The sequence below is a fragment of the Colius striatus genome, chromosome 10 (assembly GCF_028858725.1).
Source record: "Colius striatus isolate bColStr4 chromosome 10, bColStr4.1.hap1, whole genome shotgun sequence".
Taxonomy (NCBI): domain Eukaryota; kingdom Metazoa; phylum Chordata; class Aves; order Coliiformes; family Coliidae; genus Colius; species Colius striatus.
In genome coordinates this window covers 9,452,186-9,466,621 of record NC_084768.1, presented here as the reverse complement: position 1 = coordinate 9,466,621, position 14,436 = coordinate 9,452,186, and the positions used below count along the sequence as shown (strand labels likewise).

At 44.5% G+C, this 14,436-nt stretch overlaps 1 protein-coding gene across 3 annotated transcripts in view; it reads left to right on the top strand.

The window, feature by feature from the left end:
• ATF6 (activating transcription factor 6) overlaps positions 1-14,436 on the top strand; it is a 73,751-nt gene that overhangs the window by 55,409 nt on the left and 3,906 nt on the right. For 2 of the 3 annotated variants that reach the window (XM_062004309.1, XM_062004308.1), the window contains exon 15: positions 789-873. In XM_062004309.1, coding sequence (XP_061860293.1) covers positions 789-873 — 85 coding nt within the window. Of the gene's footprint in view, positions 1-788; positions 874-10,857; positions 10,987-11,095; positions 11,337-14,436 lie in introns of all 3 variants that reach the window. The other variant, XR_009819397.1, reaches the window with a different exon arrangement.

The following is a 14,436-nucleotide window of genomic DNA, read 5'->3' as shown; positions in this document are numbered from 1 at the left end:
TGCCCGGACTCGCACTTGTGTTCGGTTACCTCTGTTGATAAGGGAGCAACCGTATTTTCCCAAGCTGCAAATTGAGCTATTTGAGTTCAGCAAGAGCAAAAAAAGGTGAAGAAAGGCTGCACTTTTCCTTGCAAGGCAAGTCCATATCCAGAGTATCTCCTAAAGATGCAGCTTTCACTGCTAAAACCTAGGGCGGTTAGTTTGAACACTGCTGTCTTACAGCAGCACTCAGCCACCTCACAGCTGAGATAAGCTACTAAGGCACAACTTCACCATCCAGCTTCCCTGGTAGGTTTTGGCTGCAGAGCTCATATTTCACACTCTTGTCACAACCCTGACTGATACAGTCCTACTGCACAAGGCATGTGGTGTGCAGCTTGACATAGATGCAGCAAGATGACATTTATACATAAAGCAGACAGCACTGCGAGCAAAGGCTCTGATTCAGCAAAGCCTTTAACCACATGTTTAAATATCATTGAAGTCAAGTTAAATTACTTTAATCACATACATAAATACTCTGTTGAACAAGGACCTAATAGTAGTTTCCATCTCTTTCCTCATGATCAAGGCTTTTTCATATTCTACTGCATGTGATAGGGGATTCTTCTGGTTACACAGCATGAGGAATTGCTGTGACTTTTGGAAGACTCCCTCAACAATTTGCATTTGCTAAGCCGTCACAAATTGTTTTGTGTGGAATGCCTGTAAGACGGAAAGGAAAGGAATTTTCCCAGCTTTGTACCTCCAGGGGAGTTTTAACATGACTTTTTCTCTCTGTTTTCCAGGACCACCTGTTATTGCCAGCCACCATGAATAACAAGACCAGAAGACCAAAGATGTCTATAGTCTTGCCAGCTGTAAACATCAGTGGTAAGTCCAAAACATGAAAGACAATGATAGGAGAATAATTGCAAAGAGATATGCCTGACTTGAACATGGAAACCAAACTTAGACCAAATGTCTGTCATTACTGGGCCTTCGTTGCCACGGTCCCCACTGGAGCTGGGGTGCTGGCAAATGGCCAGTGGCTGGTCAGCGAGAGCATTAAGGAGAGACTGTGTGGCTCGATGAGCAGTTCTGCACTCTCTCATTGTAGCTCCTTCAAGGACAGGGCTGGAGCCACCCAGCCCTAGTCATTTACACACAGCTCATTAAGGGTTACTTGAATGGGATCTCTCTTCTCTAACTCGATGGCTACAAAGATCCCCACTAGTGTGGAGACTGTCCTCATCCTTTCATTTGGATTCCTCCTACGCCTTCTTAGCAGGGCAAATTCCTTGGCCTTACTGGTTTGTTAAGGATGCTGACAGAGTTCCATGGGTTTCCTGAGCTGTTTACCGCTCTGTTATACAACACTCAGTGTGAGTGGGACCTCTCAGCACTGCGTGGTCAGGATTAATAATAATCATGTTACAGGGCTGCAGGAGAGCAGAGCAAACAGCTTTGCACTAGGGGCACAGGCTTATTAGCAAACAGAAATGTTCTTGATCTGCAGTTTAGTCTCACAAGAGAGACAGGATATGAACTGTATAAATATGTCATTAATTCATATGGTGAAGAGCTGCTAAGTCAGGACATGTTTGGGGCACAGGGTCACTATCACAGTCATCAAACACATCTTCAACCCTGTAACAGTATAAACTTTACTTTCTGAATATCTGTGCTCATAATGCTTTTTGTAAAACTTATGTGTTTTACCATACCAGTGAATCATAAACCCAAATATTTTTGTTAAATTCAGACATGCCAAAAACATTATCTGATTATACAAATTTCCATCAACTTAGCAAAAAAACTCCCATCAGTTCAGGCTTTTGATAATTCCATTTTCCCATGTAGTGCAGTAAGCTGGGTGTCATAATCTATAACTAATTGTCTTAGAGGAATTTTTATTAGATATATTGGAATTATTTTTGGCATTTGTCTGCCTGGAACTCCCTTTTCATGTCCTTTCCAAAAATCCTTTTCTGGCAGGGATGAATTATCATGTGCAAATGGGAACTTTATCACTTGAAGAACAAACACCATTTCTAAATCACAAAGTATTTCTTTTCTAACATGTTACTTGGAGTCTTGTTTTACTCAAAATAACTTTTCAGTTGTTGGAGTAAGTATAATCTGGAAAATCCACGTAAGAATGCAGTGACAAATCTTACCCTACATTAATAATGAAAGGTTGTGAAATTACAGTTACTTGAGTTCTTTGGGATTTTTGTTCAGAACATCAGCACAATCCAAGAAATAAAAAAAAATGATCAGGGATTTGGGCAGAGATGTTGAAACAGATGAGACACCAGCATAGCACTGAGTAAACAACGGCATCAAAAACTGCTTCCTCTGTGACACTCAGAGGCATTAAGGAAAAAACACAAGACATACAAGAGCCAGTAGGTAACTTGGATAGATTTTTAATTTGATTATTAGTAGATTACCTAGAGGAGGCAATTCCCTAAAAAGTTCTGCCTGGAGAGGAAGCCATTTCTCTCCTCTGAGAGCTTTACTTCCACATCCTATTCTGTCTCCACAGAGACTGAGCAAGCATCTGGAACTGACAACAAAGCTTTCCTCCCAGCTATCTGCTGTCCTTTTAAGCCCACCTTGATTCTTTGTCCACCTGCAGAGAGTTGGCTGCTAGAGGAGGACGGGTCTCCCTGGGAGGACTTGGCAAAACTTTTAGTGAAAGAACTTGTCCCGTCCTGCTTTTTCTAGTGCTTCAGCCAGATCTCTTTGAAAAAAGGGAAACCTTTTACCCCGCCACTTACTTGCCCTTCTTTTTTTGCTGCTACAACAGTGGCAGAGGAGACGAAGTGAATGCAAAGTGCCTTTGCTCTGAAACTTTCTTGGAATTTCATCACTTAACTTTCTTGTGCAGGATCTTTATTTGTGCTCCAAAGTTTACTGGTGATGCTGGTTCCAAGCATGAAATGGCTTGCAGTTCAGTCGAGAACGCTTTGTACTGCTGGACAGTCTTTTCCCAGCAGGGCTGTCATCCTTTTCTGACTGCCCAAGTGCTTTCTGAGCTCTTATAGAAACTCTTGTCTTTAACTGGTTTGGGCCATTCCCGCCATGGGAATGAGGACAGAGAATAGATACAAAGATTAGGAAGTGAAACAGGTTGTCAGTCACCACACTTCCTGACTCTTAATGGAGCTCAAGATTGATCTGGCAGGTTTTACCAGTGTACAAAGCAGAATCAGGTTTACAGTTTGCAGAGTTTTCTTGGAGGGCAGAGTTGAGGTAAGTGGCCAGTGGCAGTGCTTTGCAGCTAATGGCAAATCTCCACTGAAGACTTTGTAGTAGACAGACAGGTGTATAGACACATTCAGTAAGATGGAAACTTACGAGAACAATATTACACAAAACAGTAGCAGCACATTGCTCATTTTTCAAGAGAAAAGCTTGATAAAAAGCTGAGTTGTTGTATGTTAGGAAGAATAAAAATAGCCATTATCTTGTAACTTTTTCTAACATGCTGCTGGTCAGCTGAATCGCCCATGCCCCTCTGAGAGCAGCAGGACAAGCCAGCAAAATCCCCACCGAGGGCTTCTTGGCAGGTGCACAGAAATGTGTTTCAATATTTAAATGTGTTAATGTATGTTAAATATGTTTAAGCATTATTCCTTTTAAAAGTATATAGTAACTTGTTACACATTGGTACATGTTAATCCTCCCCCTTTTACCCTCTTTTCCTTCTTCCCCACCATGTTCTAAGCCCTTTTCCAAGATTGCTGGGCTACCCCCACCAGCTCACAGCCAGTATTTGCTGTGAGTTCTTCCATTGCTGCCTTCCCAGATGCTCTCATAGCCCTTTACTCTTCTACCATTTCCCTGCTGGCTGCTGTCTCTCAGTGCAACTCTCTCCTTGGCCTCAGCTGCTGACCATGCCCACATTTTGATCTACCTCTGCCCAACAACAAAGACCCAGAATTTGCGGACACAAATCATACTCCCAGAAAATCTTGGTGCTTGGTGGCTCCTAAAGACCTAGGGTTGGTAAGCCTGGAGGGAAAAAAGTGGAGCTGGATAGTCCTAGTCCCACTGTCTGTGGTTTTAGGGGCACTGTTGGTGTGCCTTTACTGAGAAATTATTCCAAGAAGAAATATCTTGCAGTTTCTCATGGGAATGAAAGCCAACTGCAATTTACAGTTCAACTCCAGATTTTGTTTTTCGGCAAGTCATGTTTGTTATGCTGGATTGCAGCTATTATTTTTGATTGCTAACTATGCACTTGAGAGCAGTTAAGTCTCCAGTAGATTTCATTCCTAAATTTGCTTTTATTGTAATTCAGAGTCTTGTTGGCTCATTAGACCAATTCCAAATGGACATATAGGCGGTGCCTTTCTTGAAGTTTAAATGAAAACATCTGCCATTAGTCTTGTATTTACTTAACTGCTGTGAAAAATACAGTGGGTTACAACATCGATCTGGGGATCAAAGTGATCTATAGAGTACAGCATAGCTAAGCCACTCTTCCTACTCCAAGCCTTTTGTCTCTGCAGGATGCCTGCAGCTTGCAGCTTTGCAGCACACACCACCAGTAGTCCTCTCCTTGCAGCACACAAAAGCGAGAACATATGTACAGTCTTTCTGTGGAGGAGACAGCATTCAATGTTCAGCCCAAGAAGCTACTTCCATTAATGCATTTCTCCCTAGGATTAGATCTGGTACTCTTTCAGCTTGCATTTCCTCTTGGGTAGGGGCAGCTGTAAATATCTGTGCAGGTGTGTACTTACCACGAGTACCAGTGCAGAAGCGCAAAGACTAAAAGGGCCTTGTTTGTTCTTAAGATCCTTGTGCAAAAGCAATTCCTCATAAGTGAAAGTCTTTCCATCATTTGCTTTCTAAAATGAGGGTTAGTGTCTGCACTCTCAGCCAAACAAAAGTGAGAGACCTGTCAGGAAAGACCCTGGGGAGATCGAGACTGGTTTCCTGGGGACTGACAGCCATGACAGAGAGAGTTTTGAATGTTTTACTAATATTCTGGGTAGGTCTGATGTCATACAATGGAACTTGTCTTCAGCCTGGCTTTGAGATAGCTGTTTGTGTGCCTGATCCTCAATAACTTATATGAACCTGGTTTCTCAAGAAGTCTTTTTCTCTTAAGGATTGTTTTTTGTCATGAAAACAGCCAAGTAGTCTCCAAAAGGCAGAAATTTACCATGAACAGGATGGTGAGTTTTGCAAAGTCCATATTCTCTGTTGTGTTGGCCAGCTTCTAATTGCAACCACTTCCCTCAACCTTCCTTCCTAGCATCCATCATCATACTGATGTAACAGACTTCCAAAGTGCTCTGAAGTAATATGTGTTCAGATTTAAAAAGTCAATAACAGATCTTAGTGGTAAGGCCTTTTGATCCAAACTGGAGCAATTTCTGCCACCAGGCACCATGATTATTTGCATGCAGCTGCAAAAAGCCTTCTTTCAACTGACAACCCTGTGCAAGCCACTCACAGATGTCCGAGGCTGGTGGTAAACTGTCTCTGAAAAATCCATAAGGCAAACAGAACCCACACAGACCGAGAAGAAAAATAAAAACAAAAGCTCTTTGGGAAGTGACAATGTTCTGTGAGTTCCCATGTCTTGGGGTTGAATAAATAAAGTCTCCAACTTCCTCTGTCTTTCAGGGTCAAGCAAACAAAAGATGCCATTTCTGTTTTTCGGAGCAAGCAGCAGAATTCTCAGTCAGTCACTGAAGGAAGATCTAAAGCAATACATACCACTTAATGGCAGCTGGCTTCTCTGAAGGTTGCTGTTTAACATTTTGGGTAGCCTTCTCTCTCACTTTGAATAGCTCCAGAATGGTTTCCAAGAGGCTAATGGCCAAAGTTATCCCTACCTGCTGTCAGTTCATTCTTCTGTTAGTGCTTAGAAGCCAAGTCATAGTCCCTGTGGCTTCCTCTCACAGCCACTGTCCTTATCCCCATCCTGAGAAGCGTATGCCACTCTAGTAGGTGCAGAGGACACATCTCTTGGCTATACAAACATGATCTGTATAGATACTTCCCTCATTATTTCTGCTTTCATATTGGGATCTAGCAGAAAGTGCTGAGAACTGAGCACAGCCTTACAAGCTGTAGTGTATGAACAGATGGCTCTGGAAGTTATGTATGTAGGATTGCAAACTATGTGTGAGATGAATCTTAGGCTGCTAAGGGTTTTTAAGAAGGTCAGTGAGAATCCTCCAGTGCGTTGTCTTTGACAGAAAGGAGAAGATTAAATTATCCAAAATAGCGTGAAAGAAATCATTCAAGAATCTGTGCACAAAGTAATGGAATCTGTGTCACTTGAGTTCATGTTTATTTAGTTAGACAGGAAGCGATCAAGAAATGAAATCATAGAGGCTTATTCCCCAGTGCCTTTCCATAATGAGCTGTTTACCTAAATTGCTAAATGAGGAGTCTATTTTTGTGTATTCAAAAGAACAGGAAGATGATTTCAAAGGATCTTCTATCTCTTTTTGCCCTTTTGTTAAAACGAAAAGAGAGTATCTCTTGGGTTTTATGTGACAGAGCAGGCCAAGCCCCAGTATGACTGATCTTCTCTGTATAGACAGGGTAAGTGCTACAGATGGCATTTTCTTGTGAACACGCTGTTCACAAAGTGGGTAGAGAGTGAGTCATAGATTAATTGGACTTTGTACACAGTATTTCCAACACCAGTGTCGAGTTATTACACCAGATTGTTTTTTCCACGTAAAAGACACACTCCTATAAAATCCACAAAGTGGAAGTACAAAGAAACCCCATGACATTAGCTGCCAGCGGTTTAGAGCTGAGCGCACGTGCGTCTTACTGCAGAGACCCTGTCTCCCAGGTGTTTTTTAGCACTGGATGCTGATACTGACATGTAGGGGTGTTCTCCCAGCAAGCTCCACAGAGAGCACTGTGCCAAGAGCTGTGCTGCAATGCAAAGACAAAATCTTTATCCCCATCTGTGAGATTATCGTCACCCACTCAGCTCCATTGAGCTGTGTTTGTGCAACACATCATAATTCTCGCCTCAGGCCCAGCTGATCTGCCTTAATGCACTTTCAGATGTTGTAAATTCAAGATTACATAATTCCTCTTAGTGTTGAATTATAGGTGGCAAACACAGTTTTATGTCTGTGATACACAGGCCGGCTCTGGTAGCTCTTTATTTCTGCAGTGATCTGAAACATAGTTATTCATAATGAGCTCACCCTGTAAAAACAGCTCTGGTAGAGGAGGTTCACATTTATGGGTTCTGCCTTGAGAACATCACTGGAGTAAACCTAGAGATTAGTAAAAACATAGCAGCCCGAGACAGTCGTTGTCAGTATTTGGGTTGCAGTCTCTAAGGAGACTGTTGCCAGAGGGGCCAGGAGGCCTTTGCCGCCTTCTCACATCCCAGGCTTGTCCTTGGCACCCGCTTCCACCAGCCCACTTTGCTCTCAGCACTTCCTGGTTGCTTCCTGGGCCTCCTCTGGGACTCAGCCTTTGTAGCAGGGTTGCTGTAGGAAAGTGTTGGAAAAATACATCCTGAACATCTGAGGAACGTTTTCAGTTTCATTCCATCCTGTCTTGTTCTCTAGTAGCTTATTGTGAAAAGGCCATGGCACTTCCCAGTACAGCACAAATGCCTTTTGGGCAAATCATTTCAGCTGGAAGAGACCTTTAAGATCATGGACTCCAGCCTTTGTTCCAGGCCTGTCAACCACTAGACCATTTCCCTAAGTGCAACATCCACCCACCTCTGAAACCCCTTCAGGGACGGTGACTCCAGCAGCTCCCTGGGCAGCCCCTTCCAATGCCTGACAACCCTTGCAGGAAAGAAATTCCTCCTCAGATCCAGCCTGAACCTTCCCTGGCTCAACTTGAGGCCATTTCCTCTTGTTCTATTGCTTGTTACTAGGGAGAACAAACCAATCTCTGCCTCGCTACAACTTCCTTTCAGGTAGTTGTAGAGGGTGAGAAGGTCTCCCTTGAGCCTTCTTTTCTCCAGGCTAAACAGCCCCAGATCCCTCAGCCGTTCCTCATATGAGACATGCTCTCCAAATCCTTTACTAGCTTGGTAGCCTGCCTCTGGATCCTCTCCAGGACCTCCTTGTCCTTCTTGTAGAGAGGGGCCCAAACTGGACACAGGATTCAAGGTGCAGCCTCATGGTTGCCAGCCCAAGCTGCCCTCACCATGAGACAGGAGACATCTGTGTTTCAGAGCAGGAATCATATGTTAAATCTCCTGTTGCTGTAGCTGGGAAATAGAAATCTTTGAAGCGGATGTCTCACTTTATTCTTAATGTGCTATGTTTAGATAGGCACTCTGCAGCATGTGTGTGTGTGTGTGTGTGTGTATATATATATAGTAATAAACTGGTAAATGTAGTCAATCAGAGAAGCTCACGTGGAGGAAAACGCTCACCTCCTGCAGACAGAAGCTTCACAGAGATGGTGTTAAAAATACTCCTCTATGAGCAAGAGCTGATCGCAATATCTAAATAAATGAGGTAATTTTATGTATCCAAGCAAGACAGGTGGAAAATTCAGCTCACTCTTTGGATACCATCCAAACTATAAGGACATTTCAGCTGTAAGCGAATACAGGCTCACATCAGCCTTCGCTCTTAAATCAGTGAGATGCTAGCACTAGGGTACAAATGGTATTGATGATACCATTTGATAAAGAAGTTGCATGTCAATAAGAAAGTGATGCTGCCTCTTAGAAAAAATGAGGTCAAATAGTTAAATTAATTCTATCAGTAACTGCAAATTGAACTGGTGAAGTACATGCTACAGTTCAAAGCCAAGAGCTAAATAAGAACAGGAAAATGTATTAAAAGAAAAACCAATAGGGTAAAATACTGGAAAAGAGTATGAGGATTGATTAAAGATTAAAAACTTGGTGCAAAAGTCTTTAAAAGGGCTCTAAAAAATCCAACAGGCTTAAGTAACATTGAAGTAGATTCATAGAAGTAAGAAGATAACCTTTTAAACAATAGACATTGTAGCCAAATGAGGGAATACAAAAAAGAACACAGTTTCTGGCAGATTAAATGTCAAACCATAAGAAGTTAAGCCAGAAAAAGATACTGAGGAACAGTGTGCCTGAGGCATAAAAAAATAATAGACATGTGTTCCAGAAGACGCCTGCCAGGGACTCTGTAGTGCCTGTAGAGGACTGAGGTGTGAAAGAGCACTTGAAGGAAAGAGCAAGAAGTTCTTGTGTTGGTGTTAACCACTGAAGCTGTATAATTATCAGGAGAATGGCAAGTGACCAATGAGGCCTGCTTTTTTTAAATGGCCTTAGGAACTGTAACAAATCAAGTCTCACTTTTGCACAAGCTGGCTGAGTCTGTGAGAGCTAGGCATGGCTGGGGACATGGGCTAGGTGGGAAAGGGCTGGCACAGCTTCTGCAGAGGAAAGGCCTACCTTAGTGCTCCATCACAGGTCTGGGAGTGGTGGTGAGCATGAGGATAAGGGTGGCTTCGTCAGCACAGTAACATACCTGAGTGGGGCTTTTGGGAAAACAATAGTTCTTCAGAAGCTGCTAAAAGAAAGCAAGTTTTAGTGAGGTAAGAGAGAAGGCTTACTTGTGGATTGCAGCTCCCTGAAAGGTGGAAACAGATGGTCACCTTTTGCAATGAAAGAGATGTTATGAGCAGATTCCCACATAGCTGCATCTCCAGGCACAGGCTGGGAGATCTTGGGAAGGAGTGAAATCCCGTTCAGCAGGTGAAACTTGGTGTGAAAAAACCCAGAATTGAAGTGGGAAAAGTGTTCCTGACCAAACCTGTGGTGGCAGATAACCAAACTGTTACTGCTCCGAGCAGCCACCACACGTCCTTCACACATCCTTCCCCAAAGTGGCAGCTTAGACAGGGAAGAAGAGCAGTATTACTTTTTAGAGAGGGCACAACCCTGTTGTATCCTCATCTTTGGTATGATGCATTTCAGGTCGTAGGTGTTTATAAATGTATAAAACAATGAAAGCAGCAGGAGAAAAAGCAGCAGGAATGAAGTGTAACAGCTTCTCTGTGACAGCAACTATTGACTTTGACAGCAATGGCTGAGGGAAGGGTTATAACAAAACCTGAAGAACTATGAATGGTGTAGACAAGGTGTCTGGGAAGCAGTTAGTTAACTATTTCCTATATAATCACACGTACATGTTTTCTCTGGCTTTTGCTTCTGCTGTTGGTCACTGTGAGAGGCAGAAGCCCAAGCTGAATGCTCTAATAGCATCTGTAGGATGCTAGACCCATGGTGGGGACCAAGGAGAGCATGCCTGTGCCTGCCAGTCCCTCTCTGCTGCACTCAGAGGGAGCAGCCCCCTACGTGCTGTCCTGGGACAAGCCCTCCAGCCCTTGTCCTGGACAGAAGCCTCTTCTGTGTACAGTTCTTTGTCCTGTAAGTGGGTATGTGGATTTACAGGCTGTGTGGGAGTTTGTTTAGAATGTTTTTGCCTCCCAAGCAGGCATGGAATGATTCTGCCTAACAGAGATGCTCTCTCTCCAGCCTCTGTCCTTCACTCCCAAGGGAGCTTTCTGTGCAGCAGAACTGCTTTGACCCTCATCTTTGTTTTCTCCTCTTTTTTTTTTCCTCCCTTGTCATTAGCATTGGCACAGCTGATTAGGTTTCAGATATGGCCATCCTGCAGCAATGATGACCTGCCAACAACATGCCTATGGCCTGTGCACAGCCACTGCTGTCAAAAATGTCTCAGCATTTCTGAGAAATGCTCTACATGAGGGAGCTTTAAATGATGTGTCTGGGAGGGTCAACACTGGGGATTCTGATCTTCTTGAGGTAGCCATTGGCTCCCTCTCCAAAACAAGAGCAATCACAGTAGGGCTACAATAGGCCCTCTCCTCATTAGTTGATGCTCTTTCTCTTAGAGGGAAGTGACTGTGCAGCATGAAAGATTGGGAGAGGAGGTGGGAGACGGATGGGAAATGGTCTCTGAGAGGAGCCAACCTTCCTTCCCTCTCCCTGAGACTTTCCAGTCTGGACCAGATACTGCAAAGGTAAGGGCAGGATATCCTACTCAGCCACAGTCAGTGCCAGTCTCTCCTGTGGCTCCATTACTTAAGAGCTGTTTTCTCCTTCATGCCTGTATCAATCACCCTTGGATAGCCCCTGGCACCAGTGCTCCAACAGCTTAGACGTGGGGAGAGAGGAGACACCCTATCTCCTTGCTCGTGGCTCATCAAAGTGGCTTTGCTGATGTGGATCCAGTGTTTCTGACTGTGGCCCCTGTTCCTGTATGCACAGCAGCCTGGCTCACTCTTTGAGAGGTGCTGGGACACCTGGAGAACTGCAATGCCCAGGATCTCACTTCACCTGTCAGGAGCTGAGGACAGCTGAGCCCACAGAGGTGAGCCCACTGCAACTGGCTTGTTTGGAAGTAGTTCCAAATGGGAATTTACTTTTAAAAGGAGAAGTTGTTTGGATCACATTATAACTTTCTCCCTTGCCTCAAGTAATCCTGTCTAACAAGCAAATCTGTAAATGTTTTAGGAACCCTGGTGTGTCGTTGCAGTGAGGGTATTTTTAGTCTGTGTAGCTGCTAGAGTAACACTGCTTCATTTATATACTTATTTGGTAGTGTATACCAACCCTTTAGATGGAAACATTGTCCAGATGTGCTGGGCAGGGCACAGGGCTGCTCAGTGGAGAGGAGATGGAAGATTGCAGAGATGACAGTGCAAAGAAAGCTCCCTGAATTATGTCTGGGGACAGCTGCATCCCTTCAGTGGGCCAGCCCCAGAGCTGCATGCAGCTGGTGCCCTCCTCTTCTTCTGAAGCTTGTGCTTTCTGAACTCTGTGCTGCCCCAAACATAAGCTCTGTTTTGGACCAGATGTATAAATTATTTAGGTAATTCGGTGCTAAATCATTCTTTAAACCAAACTTCAGCATCACCAGCTTGGTGCAACTAGCACAAAGCAACCAGATACTGCAACACATCTGGTGGCTCTCTGAAAGCTGCCTTTGGTTCTTTGCTGGTGTGATAGAGGGGACTGCAGAAGGGGCTGTAAGGGTAAATTAACACTGTCTTTGGAATCTGGTGTGGCAAAGCAAGCTTTCTCATTAGAAGAAAATGTGGCAATTATAAAAGGAGCAAGTAGCTGTAGAGCAGAAGTGGTTTTAAAAGAGTTGATGGCTTTATGTCACCTTAGGCAGAGATAATTCCATAGCACTTGCTTTGACATCAATTGAAGTAATTCTATGGCTAGTAAATTTACTCTACACTGTTGTCCACCCCTCCCAGAGCTCCATGGCTGACACTAGCTCAGCTGTGTATCCAGTGAGCACCATGAGAGTAGAGCTAAGCGGGTTCTGACCACTTTTACAAGTCACCTACTAAGAAACCAGACAGTAGCTATGTGGATTATCTGCTGCAAAGGCATTTGGGGCCTTAGAGAAAGCTCTTCCATGGTGTTTGGTTATAGCCTCAAAACGCTTCAGCGGGGGCAAGTGGCATTGCAGGGCATCTCTGTTTCTCTGTCTTGAACTACTCTTCAACTGGTTGATACATGTCAGTACTACTAAGAGGAGAAGGAGGAGTTTTGGTTTTATGGTCTTTCTAATAGGCCAGGTTTAAAAATCTAAGTGCTTGAAGGCTATCTTCCATCATCTTCAGTAATTTGTAACTGTAGGTATTACCCTCAGCCTTATTTGCTAAACGTTTTTTTGTTTGGACTGCAGACTTCAGCTCTCATCAGTTGCATCTTGCAATGTGTGTGGTTTTAAGAGGAGCTGCCATAACTCTAGAGAGCAGCACTGGGGAATTAGATTTCTGCTCCGTAGGCCAGGCTGATGGTGGGAATTTGGGACAGCCCATGAGAGCCAGTGAGCCTCTTTGAGAAGGTGCAGTCAGAGAACAGCAAGGCTTGGAACAATTACCCGTGCTGTTTGAAATAGTCTGTCATCTGAAGCATGGCTTTTAAACATGTTAACAGACAATTATCTGCAACCCAGGAGTCTGGCCTGGGAAGGATAGCTCCTTAAGCCTGAGGCTGTACAGTGTGAGAGGCTGTGTGTTCTGAGCTTCAAAGAGGAGCAATAAATCTGTTTCAAATTCCAGACACCTTGACAGGAGACCCATTCCCGTGTTTTCATTTATGTAATCCCACAAAGCATCGGTCATAGGTAATTCAGCACAATCAACTTTAGCAATAACTCAGCATTGGTGTTGCTGTGTGCTGTTGAGTGGCCCTGTGTGATGCACCAATGGCAGTGCTGCCCTTCCAGACAGCAAACCAGCAGCAGCAGCAGCCAGACACCAACTTTAGGCTGTCAGTTCTGCCTTCATGTGCCCCCCTGGCCTCTAGAGCTCATCCAGCCCAACCCCCTGCTAAACCAGGTTCCCCTTGATCAGGAGATACAGAAAAGTATCCAAGTGGGCTTGGAAACCTCTAGAGAAGAAGCCTCCACACCCTCCCTGGGCAGCCTGTGCCAGGGAGAAACTTGGTCAGATAAATCTCTCTCTCTTTAAATTGAGCTGATCGCTTTTAGTGCTGTCACACTGTTGGCTTATCCACAGTGATCTTCTGCAGTCCTCAAAGCTTCTCCTTGCAACACTTCTGCCCAGGGCCATTTTGTACTTGTGTTTTCCAGTTCTACTGAGTGTTGTGTTTCGCTCTGTACATGATTGAAACACATCCTGAAGATTCTGGACAGCTTCTCTCTTTGACAGAAACTGCACTTTAATCCAATACTCCAAGGTGGTTGAAATCTCTCCAGATTAGCATCTTCCAGAAATCTCACAAGTATGTTCTCTATTCTTCATCCAGATCCTGAAAGGGTTTAATGGCATCGAGCTCAGGATGGAGCCATGTGGAATTCTTTTTGCAATGCCTGCCCCTTTGACAGTGAGCTAATCTTTCCAAACATCAGATGCTGGCTGCGTTGGGGTCACGTTTGCCTGTTGTTTTGCTGAGAAGCTCCCGTGGGCTTACACAGAGCATCAGCCCCTCCACCCTCTGGGCTGGGGTGGGCCAGGCAGGGCTCTCTGATGGTGGCCAGGCATCCTGGGGCTGGCATGGCTTTCAGGCTGCTCCTTTCACTGCAGTTGGCCCAGGCACCCGGCAGTGTCACCAAGCAGTAACTGCTGGCTTTGTGGAAAATCTCCCCTCCTCTCCAAAGGCAGTTTGGTGCTAAAAGTAATGAGAAAGGCTGCTGGAAATGTCTGCAGTGGGAACAGAGCCATTCCCACCACTGTCCTCATGCCTGTGAGATGAGGCCCTTTGAGAGGCTCCCTGCAGGAGTTCTTCATTGACAATACCTTCAACCCTAAACCTGTCTTTAAACCTGAGTGTCTCTCCTGGCTGAATTACAGACACAGGGCAGGGTTCAGGCACTTTGCACGTGCCGGAGTTGTGCCTCTGGCCAGAGAGTCTCCTTGTGAGCGTGATTCCTCCCAGCTCTCTCTCTCTCAGCTGTGGTGGCCTCAGAAGACACAGCACCTCTTGCA